General features: G+C 46.9%; 1 protein-coding gene across 1 annotated transcript; it reads left to right on the top strand.

Annotated features, from left to right (window-relative positions):
• Positions 1-6,288: 6,288 nt before the first annotated feature.
• CH25H (cholesterol 25-hydroxylase) lies at positions 6,289-20,157 on the top strand. The gene is made up of 4 exons (XM_032430416.1): positions 6,289-7,804; positions 12,229-12,426; positions 18,096-18,770; positions 20,068-20,157. The coding sequence occupies exon 1, from the start codon at positions 6,854-6,856 to the stop codon at positions 7,655-7,657; it is 804 nt and encodes a 267-aa protein (XP_032286307.1). The 5' UTR covers positions 6,289-6,853; the 3' UTR covers positions 7,658-7,804; positions 12,229-12,426; positions 18,096-18,770; positions 20,068-20,157.
• The last annotated feature ends 2,004 nt before the right edge of the window (positions 20,158-22,161 follow it).

Raw genomic sequence — 22,161 nt, forward strand, 5'->3', positions numbered from 1 at the left:
ATTGCCCGTGAACCTTTGATCCCCTCCCACAGTGAGGAGAGAGCGTTCTCAAACTAAGGGGGGTTGGGAGATAGGTTGGAAACTCTGGCTCTCAACCTTATCCCGCAGGGTCCATTGAGCTCGTGAGGCTGCGTGGAGAGCGAGCAGAGACTGACCCATCCTCAGGTGGGACCATGGGTTCAAGGGACTGTCCATTAACTCCCTCCTTGAAGGAGGCAGAGACAAGTCATTTGTGCCATAGGATCCCCAAAGCATAGATGTTGGGGGGGAGGGCATCCAGTGTGATCTCTTCCACTACTCTCTGAGCTTGAGGGCAGAAGATCTTACTCATCTCTATATACCCAGAATCGAACACAAAGCCTGGAATATAGTGAGTCAAAAAATACATGTGGACTCAACAAGATGTGTGAAAAGTGAGAGACTTTCCCAGTTAGCTAAATGAAATTAGATGCACAAGTAACATCCGGGAGGGTCTAAGGACCGAAGCAGAATCTGTGTTTCCTCATGGCACCCACAGAGAAGAGTCCGAGTGTACTGGATGCAAAGGATATGCATGCCCAGGAGGGTGCCACCTTCCCCAGGGGCTTTATGTCGGCCCCCCCAAACCTTCTTTCTCCTTTGATGAAAGCAAACCAGTTTGGCCAACCAGGTCCAAGATTCTTGGGTAGGGCTGGAAAGAAAGGGACGGTGAATGGTGTTTTCGTTTGCTGTTTTCCAGCACTAGTGGGAGAGTGCTTGCCCCACCGAGAATGGCTTCAGCGCCGTAGATGACTTGCTTCTCTAGCTGAGGTTGCTGCCACGGGGGCTCCCCCAACTCCCTTGAGAATGAGCGAGTAAAGCTTTCACACACCAGGTGATATGGATGAGCAGGGGGAGGGGGTCCATTCTATAGAGGCCACCTCTTACTGGTGAGAGTTTCTCTTCTCCTCCTTTCCAGACTTTTCTCTGGGGAGCTTTCTTCAGGGTGGGGCCCGTCTAGAGGTGGAGATGTTGCATAGCTGTTCTCAGGACAGTCCTGTTACCTTGCACATTTGCCTTTGCTGGTGGCCTCTCGTTCCTGACACTGCTGCGTAGGTCCTTTATATCCTTACAACCCTGGCTGCATTAATGTTTCATCGTTGTTTTATTTTATTATTTTTTTAAAAGATTCTTATTTATTTGAGAGAGAGCACGAGTGGGGGTAGGGAGAAGGGCGGAGGGAGAGAGAGGGAGAAGCCGACTCCCCGCTGAGCAGGGAGCCCGACGTGGGGCTGTCATCAGTGATTTCTCCCATTCGCCATCAGAGGGCGCTCTTGGCTTTGCTGCCAAACCTTTTCTTTCTGTAAGGCGGCTTTCTCTAGTGTCTTCTCTGGGCGAGGTGGAGAATTTTGCGGATTCGAGAGCCAGTTGGTAATTTGAGGACTGGTGAGGTCAACCAAGTCTCTGGTCATTTCTAGCCAGGATTACGACCAATTCAGACCTAATTCATAATATCTGAAAAATATCCTCAAAGAATAGCTGTGCCCCAAATGTGACATGAAGATGAAAATTTGCCTGATGTGGTAAAAGAATGGTCAGAACCTCAGACAGGGAAGGGGCAGGGGGGGAGGCTTTAGGCCTCACACTTAGGAAGGACCAAAATTGAGACTATTGATACGATCTCCAAATAATGAAGATTATTTTATTAGAGGTGTTAATGTGTTCAATGTAAACATTTAAAATATATGCATTTTTAACTTTTGTCATTTAGTTTTTAATATAGGGAGATATTTTCAAAATGTGACCCCCCCCCCCCGAAAGGCAACATTAGGTGACAATAATTATTCTGATTTTTATTTATTTTATTATTTTATTATTTTTTTAAAGATTTTATTTGTTTATTTGAGAGAGAGAGCAAGGGCAGGAGAAAGCACGAGCTGGGGGAGGGGCAGAGGGAGAGGAAGAAACAGGCTCCATCCCAGGACCTTGAGAGCATGACCTGAGCCAAAGGCAGACACTAAACCGACTGAGCCACCCAGGCACCCTTCTGATTTTTAAAAAGCTCGTCAGTAATTCATTCAAGAGTATTTATTGAGTATCACACCGTGCCAGGTGCAGATTTCAAGTTCAATTCCAAACTAAGCAAGTAAAACTCTTTCTGCCAACTTGTTTTAGTGGTACTAAAAAATACTTTGCATTTTACATTGTGCCTTCTGATTCTTAAAACCTTCTCACAAGGCCTGAATTTCGCAGCAACTCCCTTGGTAGGTGAGGTATTTTCTCTGCTTTACAGGCAATGGGATGCCTTTTAATGGAGATGATTTTTACATGCTTTAAATATTTTAAAGGGGTTGATGAGCATTCTGACAATTTCAGTAGAAGTACACACTTAGGTGGATGGATAAAAAACATAAAGAGAAAGTGTTTGAAACCAAGTATGAATCAGCATCTGTGTGTAATAGGGTGTCAAGGAGTCTCTTGGGGGAGCTAACATCTCCCACATTCTTCATCAGCATCTTCTGTTTTGGTGTGGGTAAGTAGTGTTTTCTGAGTCTTTTGGAAACTTCCCTGTAAGTGAAACTTCAATGCCTCATTGCAACACCAAAGTCCTTTTGTAGAAGTATCTACCTTGAAACTGACAAAAGGTTCTGCTTTAAATTGGCTGTAACTTTCTATTCAACCCTAGCTAGTCCTGACTTTTCTGACAAGAAGCCTTCATTTTTATAACAAGGGATTACATTTTTAAAAACATTTTATTTATTTATCTGACAGAGAAAGAGAGAGCACAAGCAGGGGGAGCAACAAGCAGAGGGAGAGGGAGAAGCAGGCTCCCCGCTGAGCAGGGAGCGGGAAGCAGGACTAGATCCCAGGGATCATGACCTGAGCCAAAGGCAGACGCCCAACCGACAGAACTACCCAGGCGCCTCAAGGGATTACATTTTAATCTTTGAGATTAATTTTTGAGATTACTCCATCCCCTGTGAGTCTTACGTGTTACAGCTATAAGGCATTATAACCCACTTCTCATCTCTGATATCTGGCAGTATCTGTTTCAGTTAGATAGATCAAAGAACATCTTCTCTAATTTTGGAAAGAAAAAAACCATAAAGGTCACAGAAAAAGAGAGGATGTCATTGGTAATCCAAGTACGTGTTCTATTTGTGGGGGTGGGGGTGGTATCCAACGTCGTCTGCTGAGTAGTACCCAGTAACTTCGAGATTGTGTTAAATATGCACAGACTTGATTGCTGTGCTCATAAAAATGACTTGATCTCTGGGGTAGCTGGAGAAGAAAAGAATCTTGTCCTCCAACCTTGTCAGAAAGACCGTGCCAAGTTAAAAATGATACACAAGAAGTCAAAGTCAACTGGAGAAGCACAAGCAATAGTATGGCTGAAGTCCTAATACCACCAGAGCTCAGTAAATAACCCCTTCTATGGAAAGCCATCCCAGTAGATAAGTAGCTAAACCACACCAAGCAGTGTGCTCTAGCCAAAAAAAAAAAAAAAAAAATCTACTTTTTAGCTTCGATTTAGAGCTAGTATCTTTAAAAACAAGCATTGCGTCCACAGATATCTTTTGAACACTCACTAGTGCATGGTATAATGCTTGGCACTGTGGGAAGAAAAAAACCCTAAAAGATAGTACCTGTGCCCTAAAAAGAACTGTTCACATAGCAAGCTGTTAAATATATTTTGTGTTCATGAAGTGCTTAAAGGTGCACATTTGCCAGCTGAGGAAATGGCAGCACTTTAGTCAAGATTAAACAGGGTTCGATTTCATTTGGGCCCATTTAAGTGGTGCTGTCTTGGTTGCCTGTGATGTTGTGCTTACCTTTCCCGGCATCCTCCCTATGACATCGAGTGGACAACGATGAGATTTTAACTGACTACTTTCCCTGAGATGGTTGCATTTGTATATGGGACACAGACTTCTGTCCCGGGCAGCTGATGGGCTGGAAAGGCAGGGACGCCGGTGGATGCCTGTTTAAAGTGCTGTGAGCAAGAGGGGAGAGCCTGGGCCAAGCAGGGGGCGGCCGAGGCTTCTGGATCTTGCTGCACAGGGCTCTAAGCAACCGGCCCATGGAGAGTATTCTAACAGGTTTAGTGATAGAAGATGGAAGAACCGAAGTAGGCAAAGAATGGGTTGGGTGGGGCTGGGGGCTCAAAAGGGCAGTCCTGACAGCAACCTAGTAGCTAGGTCCAAATTAAGCAAGTCTGCCAATGCCACCCACTTAAAAAAATCCACAGGAGTATCCAAAGCACCCAAGCATGATAGCTGAGACCACAAGAAGAGGACAGCGTGTGCTGAATGGAAATTTGAAGATTGAGTTAATTTCTTTGGAGGGCAAATCTGAGTGATAATTTACCTCTGAGCAGAATTCATTTGTAAGTCTGAGAAAGTGAGCTCTGACAGTCCCTTTGGAGCACTGAGGGGTCCAAGAGCGAAGGAGACCAAGCCCTTCCTCTTCTCTCTCAGCTGCTGCTGGAGCCATGCAAAGTTCAAGGGCAAGTCTTGTCTACCAGGAATGGGAAGGAAGAAGTTCCTGGGTTGCCCTAAAGGTGAATTGGAAAGAGCCTTGGAGGAGGGGAAGATTGAAGAGGAGCCTAGAAGCGTCAGGTTGTCTATGTGTTAGAAATTCACCAGCAAGGGAGGCCAGGGGCCTGCATCGTACCCAGCTCTTCTACCATCCAGATATCCAAGCAATTAGAAAATCCACCCTCTTTCCATGTTTGCATTGCCTGTCAAGAAACTCGGAGCTGTTTCTGAACCTTTGTCTCATCAATACACAAGCAGAATATCATAATATTCTTAGCACACTGAAGTTTCAAAGAAAACAAAACTGCAGTATGGCCAGAGGCTGGAGGCCCCAGAGAATGGGCATCTAGGGAGTATGTGTATTCCATCAGCGGTGGTTCAGGGACAAACGCCACCTAGAGGTTCTGAATTATGAACTGGTTTGTTATAGGGCGTGTGTATAACATCCGACACATTATTAGATATTAATATATCATTAAATATTAGGAACTGGCTTATGACATATCATACGTACATACCCTATATATTGTTATATTTCTAGGTCCATATACTGGTCCTCCTAATATGTGGCTTTACATCTTTTATTTCTCCTTACACGATTTTATTTCATTTTAATTGTAAACTTCCTCGGTTCTTTAGGTGAAATGTGGAGCACAAATTTAAAATAATATGCGTCTTACTTTGCAAGTTTGCTGTGTGCCAAGCCCTCTGCTTTTGCTTCCGTAAGGGCCACAGCACTAACAGCGAGGCCTCTTCTCGGCAGCTTGGGGTTCCCAGCCCCGAACGAAATCCCTTCAAATGAAACACTTAGCTAATGCCTGGCAGACGTTATAGTATTATTTTTGTTTTTGTTGTTTTCCCATTTTAATGCTTGAAATAACCTCATGCGATGGCTACTCTTATTTTCCTTTGGCGGGGGTGGGAGGTGGACAAGAAAATGCAAAGCCTCCGGGGAGCGAAGCGCCGTACCCCAACCTCACAGACACAGGAGGCAAAGCTACAATTAGTTCCGAGTGGTCCCGCCTTCAAAGTGTTCGTCCTCAACTTCTATCCTCTGGGGGACTCTTGTGTGCGTGGCAGCCACCCGGGTCAAAGGCGGAGGTGGTTTCTACGCGGGTCGCCGGTGGCCCCCGAGCTCGCCCAGTACCCACCTCCTCCCGCTCGGTCCCCCGAGAGCCGCGGAGGTCGGGGGGTGGGGGTGGTGCCGCGCAGTCGGGCTCTGGGCGCCAGGGGTGGTCGGGGGAACGCGGGTTGAGGACCAGCGGCAGGCTGGCGCCGCGAAGCCCGCCGAGAGGAGCGCAGGGTAGGCGCGTCCTCCTCCGCTCAGTGCACTGCGTCCAGCGCACGGATGCACGGATGCTCCGTTGAGGAACAAGGGGGGTGGTTTACTGCTTTCATTGCTTCCATCCCAAATTGAGACGGAGCGGCTTTGTAGCCAGATCTGGGCAGGCTCTGGATGTTAAAACCCAGCACGTTTTTGTTTTTTTTTTTAATTGAAGCCTCCCAGCCGCGGTCCCCGCCCTGTCGCCGTGCCTCCTGGTCGGGGTCGCTGGTCTGGGCTCCGCGCGCGCCGCGGCGAAAGAAACGAGCGGCCGCCCGGGTGTGCGGATCCCGCGGGGGGAGTGCGCGCGCAGTGGGACCGGGAGCCTGCGGCGAGCCGGCGGCCAGAGCTGCGCTCCGAGACGCTGGAACCGGAGAGGTTCGGGTCCCGCCGGCCGTCCGCTCGCCGCAGCGCGCGCCCGGGCGCCCAGCGGCTCCCCCTGCGGGAAGGTCGGTGTGCAGCTCGCAGCTAGTTAGATCGATAGGAGGTGTGCCGACAGAAAAGATCGGAAATACAGAAGGTACGTCGCTTTAAAAAGTTTTAAAAAATGCAGTGATGGTTGCCTCTTTAGGAAAGCACACAGACGCAATTATATGTATGCATTTAAAAAATACAAGCGATTGCGCACCGACTGAGAAGGAGCTCTTTACCGTGGTGGCGGAAACATTCTCTATCTTGTTTGGGTGCGATGGTGGCAGAGGAATTAAGCTGTCAAAATTTGTAGACACTGCACTGAAGATCTGCGCATTGTATCGCGCGTACACGGTACAGCAATTGAAAAAAAAATCGGAACATAAATCTGCGTGCACGTAAAAAGTTAGTAACATTGCATACTGCGCATAGAAAAGCCGATTCAGCGCCGCCGTAGATGTACATTTTGGCAACGGAGCGCGGCTCTCTGTGGGGCTGTTTATTCCTGCAAGCTCGGCCCGGCCGGGAATGGGAGAGAGAGAGGAAGCGGCTGACATCACTCGGGGCGGGGCCGCGGCGCTAAGAAAAGTCGGTGGGACCCGAGCGGCCCCGGCACAGCCTCACCATGAGCTGCGGCAACACGTCCGAGCGCCACATCCTCGGCAGCTCGGACCAGCTGGTCCTGCAGCCGCTCTGGGACCAGCTGCGCGCCTGGGACGCGCTCACGCAGTCGCCCCTGTTCGCGGTCCTCTTTTCCATCAGCACGTACGTGGGCTTCTGCCTGCCCTTCGTGGTGCTGGACGTGCTGAGCCGCTGGGTGCCCGCGCTGCGGCGCTACAAGATCCACCCGGACTTCTCGCCGACGGCGCGGCAGATGCTGCCCTGCTTGGGGCAGACCCTCTACCAGCACGCCGTGTTCGTGCTCCCCTTGACGCTGCTGTCCTGGGCCCGCGGCCCGGCCCCCTGGCCCCGCGAAGCCCCCGAGCTGCTGCAGCTGGCGCGCCACGTCCTGGGCTGCCTGCTCCTCTTCGACGCGGAGTTCTTCGCGTGGCACGTGCTCCATCACAAGGTGCCGTGGCTTTACCGCACCTTCCACAAGATGCACCACCGCAACTCGGCCTCGTTCGCGCTGGCCACGCAGTACATGAGCGCCTGGGAGCTGTTCTCCCTGGGCTTCTTCGACGCGGTGAACGTCACGCTGCTGCAGTGCCATCCGCTCACCGTCCTGGTGTTCCACGTGCTCAACATCTGGCTGTCGGTGGAGGACCACTCCGGCTACGACTTCCCCTGGTCCACGCACAGACTGGTACCCTTCGGGTGGTACGGCGGCGTCACGCACCACGACCTGCACCACTCGCAGTTCCACTGCAACTTTGCCCCTTACTTCACGCACTGGGACAGAATCCTGGGCACTCTTCGCTCCAAGTGACTGGCAGCCTCCCAGCCGGGCTGGGGTGGCGCAGGGGGGCGCCCCCTTCCCCACGCCCCCGCCACCCCGGAATCCAGGACTGCCGCAGGGCTCTTCAACTTCAATCAGGAGAAACACACCTGAGCTGTTGTGTCTTGTTTTGTTTTTGTAAGTAATTGATTACCTGTTGGAGATTTAAAATCGGATGTATTTTCACAGTCTGGTGAAGTAATTTATATCGTTTCTGTGTATTGACAGTTGTATTCTTGGAGTCAGATTCTAGCTCACTTCAGTAGCCTTGATTCCTGGATATGTTAGACACTCATCACTGGCATATTTAAATCATCTCAAAGAGGATTTGACTGTCGGACAAGGAAGGTCTTATGTTTGAAAGTGTCCTAGAAATAGGCTAAAATAACGTGTTCTTATGGAGAATGTGATCTCTGACTCTATTAGCAAAAAAACATATTCCTGCTGGATAGCGATCACGATTGTTGTGCTTCTTTCTATTTTTTCATGTAACTGTATATTTATATTGAAAGAAATGTTATTTGTATTTAAAAAAAAAAAGAAAGAACAGAATATAAATCAAACCAGTACCGGCTACTGTTTCACTGGCCTTTAGACTGACTGATAATAAAACCGGAAGAGGGAGCTGGGCCGGCAGGTGTCTTTCAGAGCCTCCATCAACCCTAGAAGGAGAGGGATCTGGTGGTGGGGTCTTTTGTGGGGGATTTGTAGGCAGGCGGAGGCAGGAGAAGGGGTCAATTTGTCTGTTTGGGTCTAGTCATTGCACAGAGGGAAACCACTATTGTTCTGAGTAGTTTTCAGCTGATTTCTGCATAGCAAGCAACTCAAAGAAATACCCTTTCAAGTTTTAGAGAGATCAACCCTGCCCAACCATTTGATTATTTGGAGGACAGTGGTGTTGGGGGATGAATAGAATTAGTGGAGTGCCTTGCTTTGCAAAACTGGTGAGTCAAGTCTGTGCATGAGAAGGGCTGATAGATATAGAAGGAGATTCTGAGTCAGCCCTCCTTTTTCTATGAATCCATCTAGAGTAAGTGACCATCATACACACAGCTCTGCAACTGGGGATTTTGGGGTATTCGCTTTTCTTTTTTTTTTTTTTTTTAAGATTTTATTTATTTATTTGACAGAGAGAGACACAGCGAGAGAGGGAACACAAGCAGGGGGAGTGGGAGAGGGAGAAGCAGCCTTCCTGCCGAGCAGGGAGCCCGATGCGGGGCTCGATCCCAGGACCCTGGGATCACGACCTGAGCCAAAGGCAGATGCTTAACGACTGAGCCACCCAGGTGCCCCGGGGTATTCGCTTTTCTTAAGTAAAGACATACATGCAAATTACATACTCCTTTGTCAAAGAGAGAAAAAGTGAAATTTGGCCCCAGGTCCCTGGTTCCTCATCTGTAAAAGGGGATTGTGTTCCAGATGTTCTCCCAGATTACTTGCCACAGTAAATGTCCCTATGACCGACCACACACCTGTTACCCATCATGTACCTCATCCCAAGTGGCTGCTACCTAATTGTTTTCATTTTCTCTTTGGAACAGGGTTATATAGGGGAAAGTAAAACATCAAGACAATTCAGACAGAAAAGTATAAAGAATGGCAACTTTTCATGTAATTCTAGGCTCATTATATATGAACCAAACTGTCCTGTTTAAAGGTGAAGCATCCATCTAAAGACCTGGTTTCCACAACCTGCCAAATGAGATTGCTGGGAAGTGTGTGCATGCTTTCCCAATCTTTGGCAAAGTTGCAGTCGGAATGCCCTGCTGCTCTGCTGATTTTCTCACGTTCCCTCCCAAAACATGTGCTCTTTGGGCTTCTTCACCAAAGCTACTTCCTCCTCTGTCTGCAGAGGCTCCACGCCGGGTCTTAAGGATTATACTGATGCATAAAAGTGAGGTCCATGCAAACAGGCCGTCAGAGGTAAGAGGAACGTGCTGCCTTGGAGGGAGTGGGATGAGCATCATACTGCGCAGAGAAAAAAGAGAGGAAGGGACGGACAGGCGTGAAGTACATGGTACAACTATCAGTTGTTTTGAGCAGCTCCGGGCACTCCCCCCTCCAAACTGCCTACAAATCTGAGATAATGACAATTTATCACAGCTCGCTCAAAGACTTTGTAAAATGTCTCATGTAGCCTCACTGTATAAGGAAATTTTGCATTTCGGGCAAATTGTACCCGTGGAAATTATTTGGGTCTGGAAACACTTTCTCTCAATGGATGTTTTATCAGTTTTTAATACCTTGGCAGGCGAGGTAGGGGAGAGGAGAGGATGAGTAGTTTTTCAGATAGTTGAAAAGCCTCGTAATAATAAGAGTGAAATACTTCACTTTTGCGTGCACGTTCACACTCTCACATTGTTTCACTTGCTCCTTACATTCGAAGGGAGGTAGGATGGTTGCTATTATTACCATTATGATGACCGTCCCGTGTTACGGATGGAGAATTGGTACCTGCACAGGTTAAGTGACTTGCTGACTTGCTCCCGATTATTAGAACACTAGACGTTGGAGCCAGTTCTCGAACTCAGGTCTTTGGATGCTTGTGAAACTCTCCACAATTGCCCTGCAACACCAACCAATGGCCTCTGTCTGCTATTCCTCCCCAGCCACTGCCCTCAGACACCGCCTCCCCCCCCCCCCCCCCCCCCCACTGGCCCATTACTTGGATGTGGATGTCCCTGGATTCAAAGCCAGTATAAGCAGGCCTGGGGAAAGCATGATGCAAGGCAAGGTCTCTGTTTTCTGTCTCCCTCACATCGGCAGGAACATACAGCCAGACTGCCCTGGGGGAAGCCTGATTTTGGGCCTTAACTAGCTGTGTGACTCTGGACAAGTGACTTAGCCTCTCTGCCTTGGCTTCCTCATCTGTGACACGTGGATCATCCCAGAACCTAGGTCACGGAGTCCCTGTGGGAGACTCTGAGTTACCACGCGTGCAGGGCCAGCTGGGCCGGGGTCTCGGCTGCGTTTGTTTGTGGAGGTGGGTGCATTTGTTTGTGGAGGTGGGGGCTCCAGGATGTGAGCACCGGGACTGCCCTGTGGGACCGGGGTCTCCCATCCACACCCTTGAGCTCTTCACCTCCCCGGGGACCAAATAAAGCCCGGGTTTTGATTTTTGATCCTGCCTTACTGTGGACGCTGCTTCCCTTGTCCTTTCAAGGCTAAAGTGTTGGAAAGAGAGAAGTCGGTGTTTGTCTGATTCTACTTCCTCACCTCTGAGACATCCCACCCCTGCCTCTTCCTGAAGCATCCACTCCTGGTTCACTGCTATCTTCCCAATGATTGAGTCCAGTGATTTCTTCTCCTTGGTTTTCCATCTTCCTGGCTTTTTTCTTTTTAAAGGTAATTGTTTTTGCTAACCAGTTTCTTCACTCTTGCTTGGTTTTAGTGAGGTTTCTCCAAACTGCTTTCCTTCCTAAGTCTCCAGCTTCCTTGGTGGCTCCACACTTTGCTCAGCAGGGAGGCCAGCCTCAGGGTGTTTCTCTTCTTGTTAAAAAGTATCTACACGATGTGTGATGAATGTCCTTTGTAGCAGCTTCTAATGCAAATCTGGAGATGGCTGCTTGCATTGCATTCCACCGCGCACACACAAGGTATGATGTATATGTGCACATACACACTATGTATGTGTACGTGCTACGCACAAACTGTAGGTCTGCACGCTGCTATATGCCCACAGGTGCGCATTTGCACACACACTATACACACACACACAGATGCATACCCATACATATATATGTATATGCACATACACATATCTATACGTTATATAAGCACATTATATATATACACACAGTATAGATATATATTCCCTCCTCTCTGTCTCTCTCCACACACACACACACACACACACACACACACACACACTACCATTTCATGGCTTGATCTCATGACCCATGAGGTCACAACTGGAACCGGAACCAAGAGTCCGACATTTAACCTACTGAGCCACCCAGGCACCCCCTCACACTACCATTTCTGTCCTGCTTACCATTTATCTTTGCCCTTAGTACTGCACTCGTTCTTGATAAATGCTGGTTCAGTGTTGCATGAATCCTGGAAGCAGTAGAAACACAGCTTTGCCATCAATCCTGTCTTTCTTCATTGGTTCCATATCCACCACTAGTCCATCCTGGCTTCCTAACTAAGGTCATGCTCACAACACATAATCTCTGCTCTAGAGGAGGTCCCAGTCTGCGAAGAAAGACCATCAGGCAAGCAAATGCATCTAACTTAATGTAGTCAGTGCTCCAATGGTGGGTATTCACAGGTAGTTAAGAGAGCCCCAGGAAAGGTGGGTCATTTGAGCAACAGAAATCAAGAATGATTTGGGCGCCTGGGTGACTCAGTTGGTTAAGTGTCTGCCTTCGGCTCAGGTCATGATCCCAGGGTCCTGGGATCGAGTCCTGCATCAGGCTCCCTGCTCAGTGGGGAGTCTGCTTCTTCCTCTTCCCCCACCCCCTGTTCGTGCTTTCTCTCTCTCTCTCTCAAATAAAGAAATAAAATATATATTTTTTTTTAAAAGAAGAAACCAAGAAGGATTTGTATGTGTTCACCAGGCAGGGTGAAGGGCGTCCCTGGCAGAAGCAACAACGCTGCAGGGCAGAGAGGAATGAAGGAACTTGGCTGCTGAAAAACAAGGAAGGAAGCACAGCGTTCTCTGAGAACGAGGAAGGAATGTCTTGCCACTTGACAAACCACCGTACCCGCTCAGCACTGTTTGCTCACCTGCCTCTGCACAGGGGGTTTGGAAGACGGTATGTATAATTGCTTCGAAGCCAATGTTAGGGCTTGCTCTTATTTGCTAATTTATAAGGAGTACATAGATGAATGAATCGAAAACTGGAAATGATATTCGGAGAAGCTCGGGTTGTATTCTCCAGGCAGCCTATTCCTTAGGGTGGCGGAGGGCGGGGGGCGCCACAGATTTTAAGCCAAGGAGTCATGCGATTAGAAATGGTGGAAAAAGGTAATTGGCAGCAGAGGACAGTGGTGCTGTACCGGTTCCAGCAAGGGGACCGTTCCAAGTTCTGCTCGACTCCAATCCTGGCTCCCTGGCTTAGGCACTCTGTGAGTGTAAACCAGTTACTTAACCTACGACTCAGTTTTCTCATCTGGAAAACGAAGGTGGTAGAATTGTGAGCAATAAGGAAGATGTTTAGAGAAGTTAGCACCCTGCTTCCCATCGAGCAAGAACTCTGTGAGTCGTAGCTCTTTTTTTTTTTTTTTTTAAGATTTTACCTATTTATTTGAGAGAGAGAGAATGAGAGACAGAGAGCACGAGAGGGAAGAGGGCAGAGGGAGAAGCAGACCCCCTGCTGAGCAGGGAGCCCGATGTGGGACGCGATCCCGGGACTCCAGGATCATGACCTGAGCCGAAGGCAGTCGCTTAACCAACTGAGCCACCCAGGCGCCCGAGTCGTAGCTCTTTTGTTACAAGCTATTGAAAAAGCATTATGATTGCAGACAGGATATAATAAGCTTGTTCCCAAACAAGTGCAGGTAAAGTAGAGAGGAAGAAATGGATCTCTCTTTTGTCAGAAAAACAACACAAGCTCGTGGAAAAATTTCAAACACTTGAGAACAGTGTGAAGTAGAGTAACTTCCATCCCCACTCCGTGAACTCATTTCCACTGCAGGTATAATCAAAGTTAACCCTTTTTTGGGTTACCAGACCAGAAAGCCAGTCATTCACAGTCTCACAGTCTCTTTTTCAGCTAGGATGCATTAAAGGGTTTATGAAAGTAAAAAAAAAAAAAAAAAAAAGTGCAAGTTAGTGTGAACAGAAATTTTTAGACAAAAGCCCAAGGGCATTTCCTCCCTCTAAATATCTTTTGCTTATTTCCTTTTTCTGTACTTTTTGATCACGACTCAAAACAAGAAGAGAAACTTAAGTTGTCTGTCTTCCCCGGCTTCTATGGGCAGCTTGCTCGGCGGGCTGGCAGAAAGGGCAGGACGGAGGAAAAGCAAGGTTCTCCTTGCTCCCTGCAGCTGGGAGCCTCATTGCCCCCTCTCCTCGTGCCTACAGCCCTTCCTTGGCCCCTCTTTTGGAAACTCTACTCTCTGCATTTGCTACTGGAGAGAGAGGTGTCTGAAAGAAGAGGCCACGTCTTACAGATCTTTGATTCCTTGGCAGGTGCTCAGTCAGTGTCTCTGGCATGCAGGCTTTGGGGTTTGAAGCCCAAACAGGCTGTGGCTGAGCTCCCTGTTTTTCCATTTTTCGGGAAACCATTGAGTCCCTTGGGACATCAGTTTCCCTCTCTATGAAATGGGTGGAGGTTGGGGGTAAACGGGAAGTGATTGCCTTGGTCCTCAGGCTGCTGTGGAGACCTAAGGAGACAGAGCAGTAGGTTGCTAAGGGAGGAGTGGATGCTCCGCGTGCACCGTGTGATGACGTGGACCTTGGGCATGTCTGGAAGGTGCTGAGGTGATGTGGCTCCTGTCTCCATCCATCTCTGCCACAGCGATCCTGCATCACCGCTTTCTCCATCAGCCCTGCCTCAAGGGCTCATGCCGACCTCCCTTCCTTGAAATCCTCTCCTCTCTAAGCCCTGGTTCTTGCCTCCCTGCTAAATCTCAGGAGAATACAGGAGGGGAGGGCACTTCAGAGTGACCAGAGACAGAGGAAGCTGGCCCCCGGGCAGCGAGTTTGCAGAAGGAACCCCGGGCTGAGACGCTCCAGAAGAGGGCTCTTCTTTCTCTCCGTGCCAAGGATGAATGTCAAGCCAAGAGCTGCAGCTGGCTACAGAACTAGAATTTGGGAGCTCAGGGCTTTTGAAAGAAGCCTCATGTATTTGGACACTAAGTGGAAAAAAACTTACCCCCTACCAGGCACTTTGAGTTCCCAGGGAAGCGGACAAGAGGGCTCATCCTTGGCAGTGGGTTTGATGAGATCCAGCAGAGCCGAGGGCAGATAGCTCACGAGCTGACGCTGTCAAGCCAAGGAGATTGTACAAGTGCTAAGGCTGAGACAACACTGTCCAGTTTCCCTATTTGGTGAATAAGGAAACTGAGGCTCAGGCATGGGAAGTGACTTCTCCTGGGTCACACAGCTGGGCTAGAACTAAGATCTGTGCTCCCCTTGGTGCCTCCCTGCTGATTCCCTCCCACCCTTGGGTCCTCAGAGCCTCCTGCCGAGTAGCAGAAACGTGCTTACACTGCCTAGAAATTGTTGCAATCCATAGTCTTTGTTAATCACTCACATAAACACAACATAATCAGCTCTGCTGACTTTTAGCAACTTGAGTGAGATGTTTATTCTGCACTTGGCTAAGATCTATCCCACCATATACTTTTGCGGGTAATTGGTGTGAACTTTTATTATGTCCCTGTGAACCCTGACAATCTCTGTTTAGAGAATGTTTAAGAAAGCATCCATATCATGGAGTACAATGAACTCAGCAACGAGGAATGAGACTATTTGTACATGCAACAACAAGGATGAATCTTACAACAATTACGATTAGTAAGGGAAGCCAGACAAAAAGAGTATGTCCTTTATGGTTCTATTTGCATAAAACTTCAGGAAAAGCAAGTGAATCCATTGTGACAGAAAGTGGGTCAGTAGTTGTTTAGAGGAGGGAGTGGGCCTCAAAGATGCATCACCATGGGGCACGAGGAAACTTTTAGGGAAGACGGTTATGTTCACTATCTTGATTGTAGTGCTGGTTTCATGGGTGTATATACTGTTGAAATTTATCAAATTGTATACTTTAAATATATGTAGTTTATTATACCTCAATTATACTGAAAAATAATGATGATCACATCAATGATGATTAATCATTTATGAATTTTAGCTTTGGAGCCAATTCACCATGAGAAAAAAATGGCAGGGGACATCACGATAACATCATAAGCACACACACACCTACACAGAGTCTAAGATCTATCTTTTGCCCATCTGTACTCCTGACCTATCGGAAACAGACACCCTCACAAGGAAGAAGACCTACTTGAGAGCCTACAAAATTGGGACCCCTTTCTCTGAGGACCTCCCCTCCCCCCCCATCATGTACACAGCCAGGTTAGAGTCCTGTAGCCATGTTGTACTATACGATCTGTCTATTGTGGCCACAGCTTTCTGGACCTGGGTCGGAAATCTTTTTCACAGAGGAATAAATAGACTCTCCCAGGAATTTACAATATGTAAACAAGGGGGTCGAGATGACCATTTTGGGCTACCATCTTGTGCCCTGTGAATGGCGATGCATCAGAAGCTCGTCTACAGAACAAAGGAAGGATGAGCAGATTTTCAGGGAGGAGAGATGAGATGCACACATCCCTGGAAAGAGAGTGAGGGGAAGGAGAGTAGAGAGAGCAGCCAGCTGCTTGGGTTCCTGAGGGGTCCATACGCCACGTTTTGGGTGTTAAGCCCGCTATAGGTCCTGCCTTTGCATTTCGTGACTTTCCATGAAATGTCTCTCCTTACTTGTTGAGATGTCACTGTGGTTCTTGTACGCAAAGATAACATGGTTAAAACACAAGGGTTCTGGGGCGCCTGGGTGGCTCAGTCGTTAAGTGTCTGCCTTTGGCTCAGGTCATGATCCCGGGGTCCTGGGATCAAGCCCCGCATCGGACTCCCTCCTCAGCGGGAAGCCTGCTTCTCCCTCTCCCACTCCCCCTGCTTGTGTTCCTGCTGTCGCTGTGTCTCTCTCTGTCAAATAAATAAATAAAATCTTTAAAAAAAAAAAGAAATTAATCAATTCATTTCCATGACCTGTTCCATTCCTCCTTTCAATCCTGTCAGTTTTTGCTTTGTGTATTTTGGTACTTTATTGTTAGGTGTGTATATATATTTATAATTTTATATCTTCTTGGTCTACTGACCCTTTAGTCATTGTGAAATACTCCTCTTTCACTCCAGCAATATTTTTTTTGTTTTAAAGTCTATTTTGTGTGATATCATTATAACAACTATAACTTTCTTATGGCTATGGTTTGTATAAGACATCTTTTTCCATCATTTACTTTAAATAAATTTGTGTCTTTGGGGCACCTGGGTGGCTCAGTCATTAAGCGTCTGCTTTCGGCTCAGGTCATGATCCCAGGGTCCTGGGATCGAGCCCCGCATCGGGCTCTCTGCTCAGCGGGAAGCCTGCTTCTCCCTCTCCTCCCTGCTCGTGTTCTCTCTTGCTATCTCTCTCTCTCAAATAAATAAATAAACTCTTAAAAAAAAAAAACTCACAAAGGTTCTGTGACATCTTTCTGACTTCAGATGGAAGGAGGAAATCCCTTAGATGCCAACCAGTCTAGGAGTTGTGAGTGGTTTTCCCCAGTGGACACCAAATAGGTATATCCTAAGTGATGGCCGGAGGCTGTGTGAGTGGAATTACATAACGTGTGGCCTTTTTCGACTGACTTCTTTCAAGTAAAATAACATGTTCAAGGTTTATCCATGTGGTAGCAACCAATCAGTACCTGTTCTTTTTTATTGTCGAGTATTTCATTGTATGGATATACTACATTTTGTCTATCCATTCACCAGTTGTTTGACATTTGGGCCGTTTCCCCCTTTGGCTGCTATTGTGAATAACGCTGCTATGAACATTCATGCAGATTTTTTTGTGGGGACATACGTTTTCATTTTTCTTGGGTATAACCAGGAGTGGGATTACTGGGCCATACGGTAACACTTTATTGAGAAATTGCCACACTGTTCTAAAATTAAATGCATTATTTCTCATTCCCACCAGGAATGCATGGGTGTTCCAATTTCTTCACATTCTCCCAATATCTGTTGTTTTCGTTTTTAAAAATTATAGCCATTCTCGTGGGTGTAAAGTGGTCTTTTGCTGTGGTTTGATTTGTATTTCCTTAATGACTAAAGATGTCAAGCATTTGCTCATGTGATTACTGGTCATTGGCATATCTTCTTTGAAGAAATGCCTATTAAAGTCCTTTGCCCTTTTATTTTTGGTTTTTGTTATAGAGTTGTAAGAGTTCTTTATATATTCTGGACACCAGACCCTTATCAGATATGTGATATACAAATATTTAAGCATATTTAAGACAGTTGATTTAAAGTTCTTGTTGGGGCATCTGGGTGGCGCAGTCAGTTAAGCATCTGACTCTTGGGTTTCGGCTCAGGTCATGATCTCAGGGTTGTGAGAGGGAGCCCTGCGTCAGGCTCTGCGCTCAGCTCAGGTTCTGCTTGGGATTCTCTCTCTCCCTCTCCCTCTGCGCCCCAGCCCCTGCTCACTCTTTCTCTATCTCAAATAAATAAATAAATCTTTAAAAAAATAAAGTCTTTGTCTACTAAGTCCACAGTGTTTCCTTAGGGACAGCGTCTTTTAGTTGCTTTCCCCTCCTGTGAATGAGCCATACTTGATTGTTTCTTTGCATGGCTCGTAATTTTTGTGAAAAGCAGACATTTCGAATATTATGGGATGGCAGCTCCATAAATGAGACTCTTTCTCCTCTGCAGGTTGTGTTGTTCCTGCTGATTGTCGTTGTTGAGTTTGTTTAGTGGTTTTTCCAAAGTCTGAAATGCCTGGAAGCAACAAATACTCCAGTCACTGCAAGCAGACTCTGTTAGGACACACTTTGAACCGTCAGCCTGGCAGCTTACAACTCTGCCTTCATCTTCATTTCCTGCTTGCCCGGAGCCTGAAGGTCAGTCAGAGGTGAAAGCTTAGGGCCTTTTCCCATCTTTCTTGAGCATACACACAGCCCTGGGTTTATGTATGACCTTTAGATTCCCGGGAATATTTTGGAACTTTTCAGAGTTTTTTTCCCCAATGCATCTTTCTTTTCCTAATTTTCTTAATTTGGGTGAGTTGATTTCCAAGCTTTTGGTTAGTTGATGGCTCGTTGAACTCCCTGAGCAGCAGTGACAGATACATTTACCTGTAAACGTTATTGACAAATTCCACCCCCCAGGGCATTTGGCTCAGCACTGTGTGAGCTCTGAGTTAAGACTAGATAAAGGCAAGTAAGTGGGGCGGATCCTCAAGGAAAACACAAGGCTGGTCAAAACCAACAACCGTGATTCTTTGTGAATGGAGTCCATTCTTCTGCCTGGACCTGGATTCCTGTACTGGGAATGTGGGCTGTTTCTTCAAGGCCACCGCTGAGCTCGGGAGTGGGAGTTGGGATTAAGGTAAGTTAGAATGACATAAACTCTCGGTTATCCCCTATATCTTTATTTTCCTTCTACTTGTTCTATTAATGACTGAAAATGGGTTTTGAAATCTCTGCTTATAGTTGCAGGCGTCTCTATTTCTTCTCTTGGTTCTATCAGTTTTTGCTTCGTGTATTTTGAACTCTGTTACATGAGGTATAGAAACGTCTAGGATTATTACGCACTCCTAATTTATTGAGCACCTACTCTGTGGCAAGCGTTCTCCTACTTGCTTTCTCTATGTAACCTCCTTCCCTTGTTAAAAGTGTATTCAGCGGGCATCTGGGTGGCTCAGGTGGTTAAAAAAAAGAAGTGTATATCAGTATCCACGATCTCAGTTTTAGAGAGGAAAAGAAATTCAACGTACGAGGTTTTATACAGCAGGAGAAAAACCTAAGCAGTTAGATGCCAGAGTCCTTGGTTTTCACGAGTGTGTTGTTTTAGGTATGTAGTGGTGATTCCAACTCTGGGCCAGGCCAGGGGAAGGGATCGTAACCTCCCTTGGAAACTTGGCCTTTTGTTGCAATTGAACTGGTTCCAATTTTGGCACATCACACACACCTCTTATCGAGATGAGAAAACAACACACATTTGCTGGCAAAATAGAAGGAATTAAGGTTGGAGCCAACTTTTGAATTGCACCTTTCTGTTCGTCTCTTCTAGTAATGTCTGCATGGCCTGAGAGAGCTGAGCTCTGCTTCTTTTCCCTGGGTTGCACAAAAGCAGTCCCAAGGTGGCTGATGGGAAAAAGGAAGCATCTTAAATAGCTATCTATCAGTGAGTTCATAAGACCCACTGCCAAAGAAGCTCAATGGCTAACCCTACTTTGCTCATCGAGCCTCCTTCAAATGCTTCCCCTGAGCCCGTTTGTTTCCTGCTGAATCATTCAGAGCCAGGGACATCGACCTTTTAGTCAAAAGCAGGGATTTGAGTTTTGGCTTTTCATTTCCTGACTTGGTGACTTTGGGAAAGTGATTTAAGTGATCTGTAAAATGGATCTACTCATAGTGCTTACAAAAAAAAAAAAAAAAAGCTATTTTGATAGTAATATGTAAAATGCTACTTAAATACTGGGTACTATTATTATAATTATCTGTCTTTATAAATAGAGGAAGCCTGTTTCCTTCAGTGTATGCTTGGCAGTCCAAGTCAATACTGATAACTGTCATTTCTGAGTCCCTTCCATGGGGGAGGCACTATTATCTACCTGGTCTCATTTAGCCCTCATTTAACCTATCAAACTTATAGGATCTTTTTCACTGTCACTTTTTTACAGAGGAAATCAAGACTCAGAGTGGTTACATGACTTGCTCATAATCATGCCCAGAGTGAGGGGCGCCTGGGTGGCTCCGTCGGTTAAGCGTCTGTCTTCGGCTCACGTCATGATCGCAGGGTCCTGAGATCGAGCCCCTCATCGGGCTCCCTGCTCCATGGGAAGCCTACTTCTCCCTCTCCCACTCCCTCTGCTTGTGTTCCCTCTCTCCCTGTGTCTCTCTCTGTCAAATAAATAAATAAAATCTTTAAAAAAAATAATGCCCAGAGTGTATACGGGAACCAGGATACAAAGTCAGTTTTAAGCAATGCCTCTTTCTCCCACACACCTCCCCTCTACTGCATCCCTGAAATGATGGAGATGCTCTCCTGAGTCTGCCATGCACAGCCATGCAGGTTGTACACTGAACAACTCCAGGGGGTGACATTTTCATCGGTATCAATTTGAACGGCGCCCCCTGGAGATGCACAGTGCACAACCTGCAGACACATATGATGAGGTTCCGGAGCAGTTGATGGGTTTTGTTCAGAAAGCAGAGAAGATTTTGCTGCAACCACATCTTCAACCCTGCATTCCTTCTTGTAATTGTTCTTGGAGGTACTTTCCATACTTTTAAAATTCTGAGTAAATGACCTGAAGGGGGCCTGACCACACTACATTGTAGCATGTGGTGTGATTTTCTCGACGTGATGGTGATGGATGTGCCTGAGTTTGTACTGTTCTTTGGGTATTTACCTTCTGCATGTGCCTACGTGCTTGGTACCCTCCAAACAGCGACTGAATCACCTCGCTGCATTTGATGGTATGATGCCAGAACATGGGCAAAAACGACTTATCTTTGAGTTCATCCTCGAAGATTTCCTTCATGTCCTTGTGTGTACGTCAGGCACTCCAAGTCTTAGAGGCCGTCTTCTGTGAAATAAACTCCCTCATGTCTCATTTCCAGAAAACGCAGCTCAACACTGCTCTGTGCCTTAGGCTGTGAGAAGTGCCTTTATTCAGACATGAGAGGAAATGTGAGTTTAGGGATGAGATAGAGGACATGAATAGTTTTCACTGGGGCGTGTTTCCTTTTTCTCTAGCCCCACTTCCTAGATGCTCTGGTTTACCGAGGTCTTTCCCTAGCAGCCAAGCTTTGATAATGCTGTTTGCACGCAAAGGAGGCAGTAGAAATACTAACTTTCAGTAGATCTGAGCAAGGTCTGTGCTCTGGGCTAGGCACACTTAGTGGTTTTATTTAATGACGTCAGGAATAGTAAAAAGATTATTCTACTTCCCTTACATGTATTTGGGTTTTATAGAATGCTTTCACAGTCGGGAGCTTTGGTCTGTATCACAACCTTGTGAAGTTGGATGGACAGATAATTTCATGTCTTGCAAAAGACATATCCGGAATACAAGGCTAGAGATGTACAACACGATGTCCAAGTTCACAAAGCAAATAAGAGTCTGGACCGTGTTTGAGCTTTCCTTCCCAGGATTCCCACAGCAACCACTGCATCCATTTGGAGGTCATGGAGACTTAAATCCTTCACGTTTTTTTCAATTCCTTAGTGAAAAGATCCACTATGGCAATGTAGAGAACATTTAAAACCTCTCTAAATTATCACAGTGATTTTAAGCTAAGTCCAGAGAGTATTCCAGCAGGATGAATCTATGTCATTGTAAGCTGCCTCATCCTGAAATAGCCCTTTCTGTAATTCTCCCCCATTCTACCTCATCTACAAGAGGCAACATAAACAGCAAGGGGCAGAACTCCAACTGTCCTCTGTCAAGAATTGCTTCAGCAACAACTACCCCAAGACCAAGCAGGTATTCACAACCCCCTATGACCTACTGAGTGGAGGTAGAGCACAAACAGTGCTGACTATTGATTGTCACTCAGCCAGATTATTATTTTTTTAAAGATTTTATTTATTTATTTGACAGAGAGAGAGCACAAGCAGGGGGAGCGGCAGGCGAAGGGAGAGGGAGAAGCAGGCTCCCCGCTGAGCAGGGAGCCCAACTTGGGGCTCCATCCCAGGACCCCGGGATCTTGACCTGAGCTGAAGGCAGATGCCCAACCGACTGAGTCACCCAGGCGCCCCGTTCTGCCAG

Source organism: Phoca vitulina, unplaced genomic scaffold, assembly GCF_004348235.1.
Source record: "Phoca vitulina isolate PV1807 unplaced genomic scaffold, GSC_HSeal_1.0 scaffold43, whole genome shotgun sequence".
NCBI lineage: Eukaryota > Metazoa > Chordata > Mammalia > Carnivora > Phocidae > Phoca > Phoca vitulina.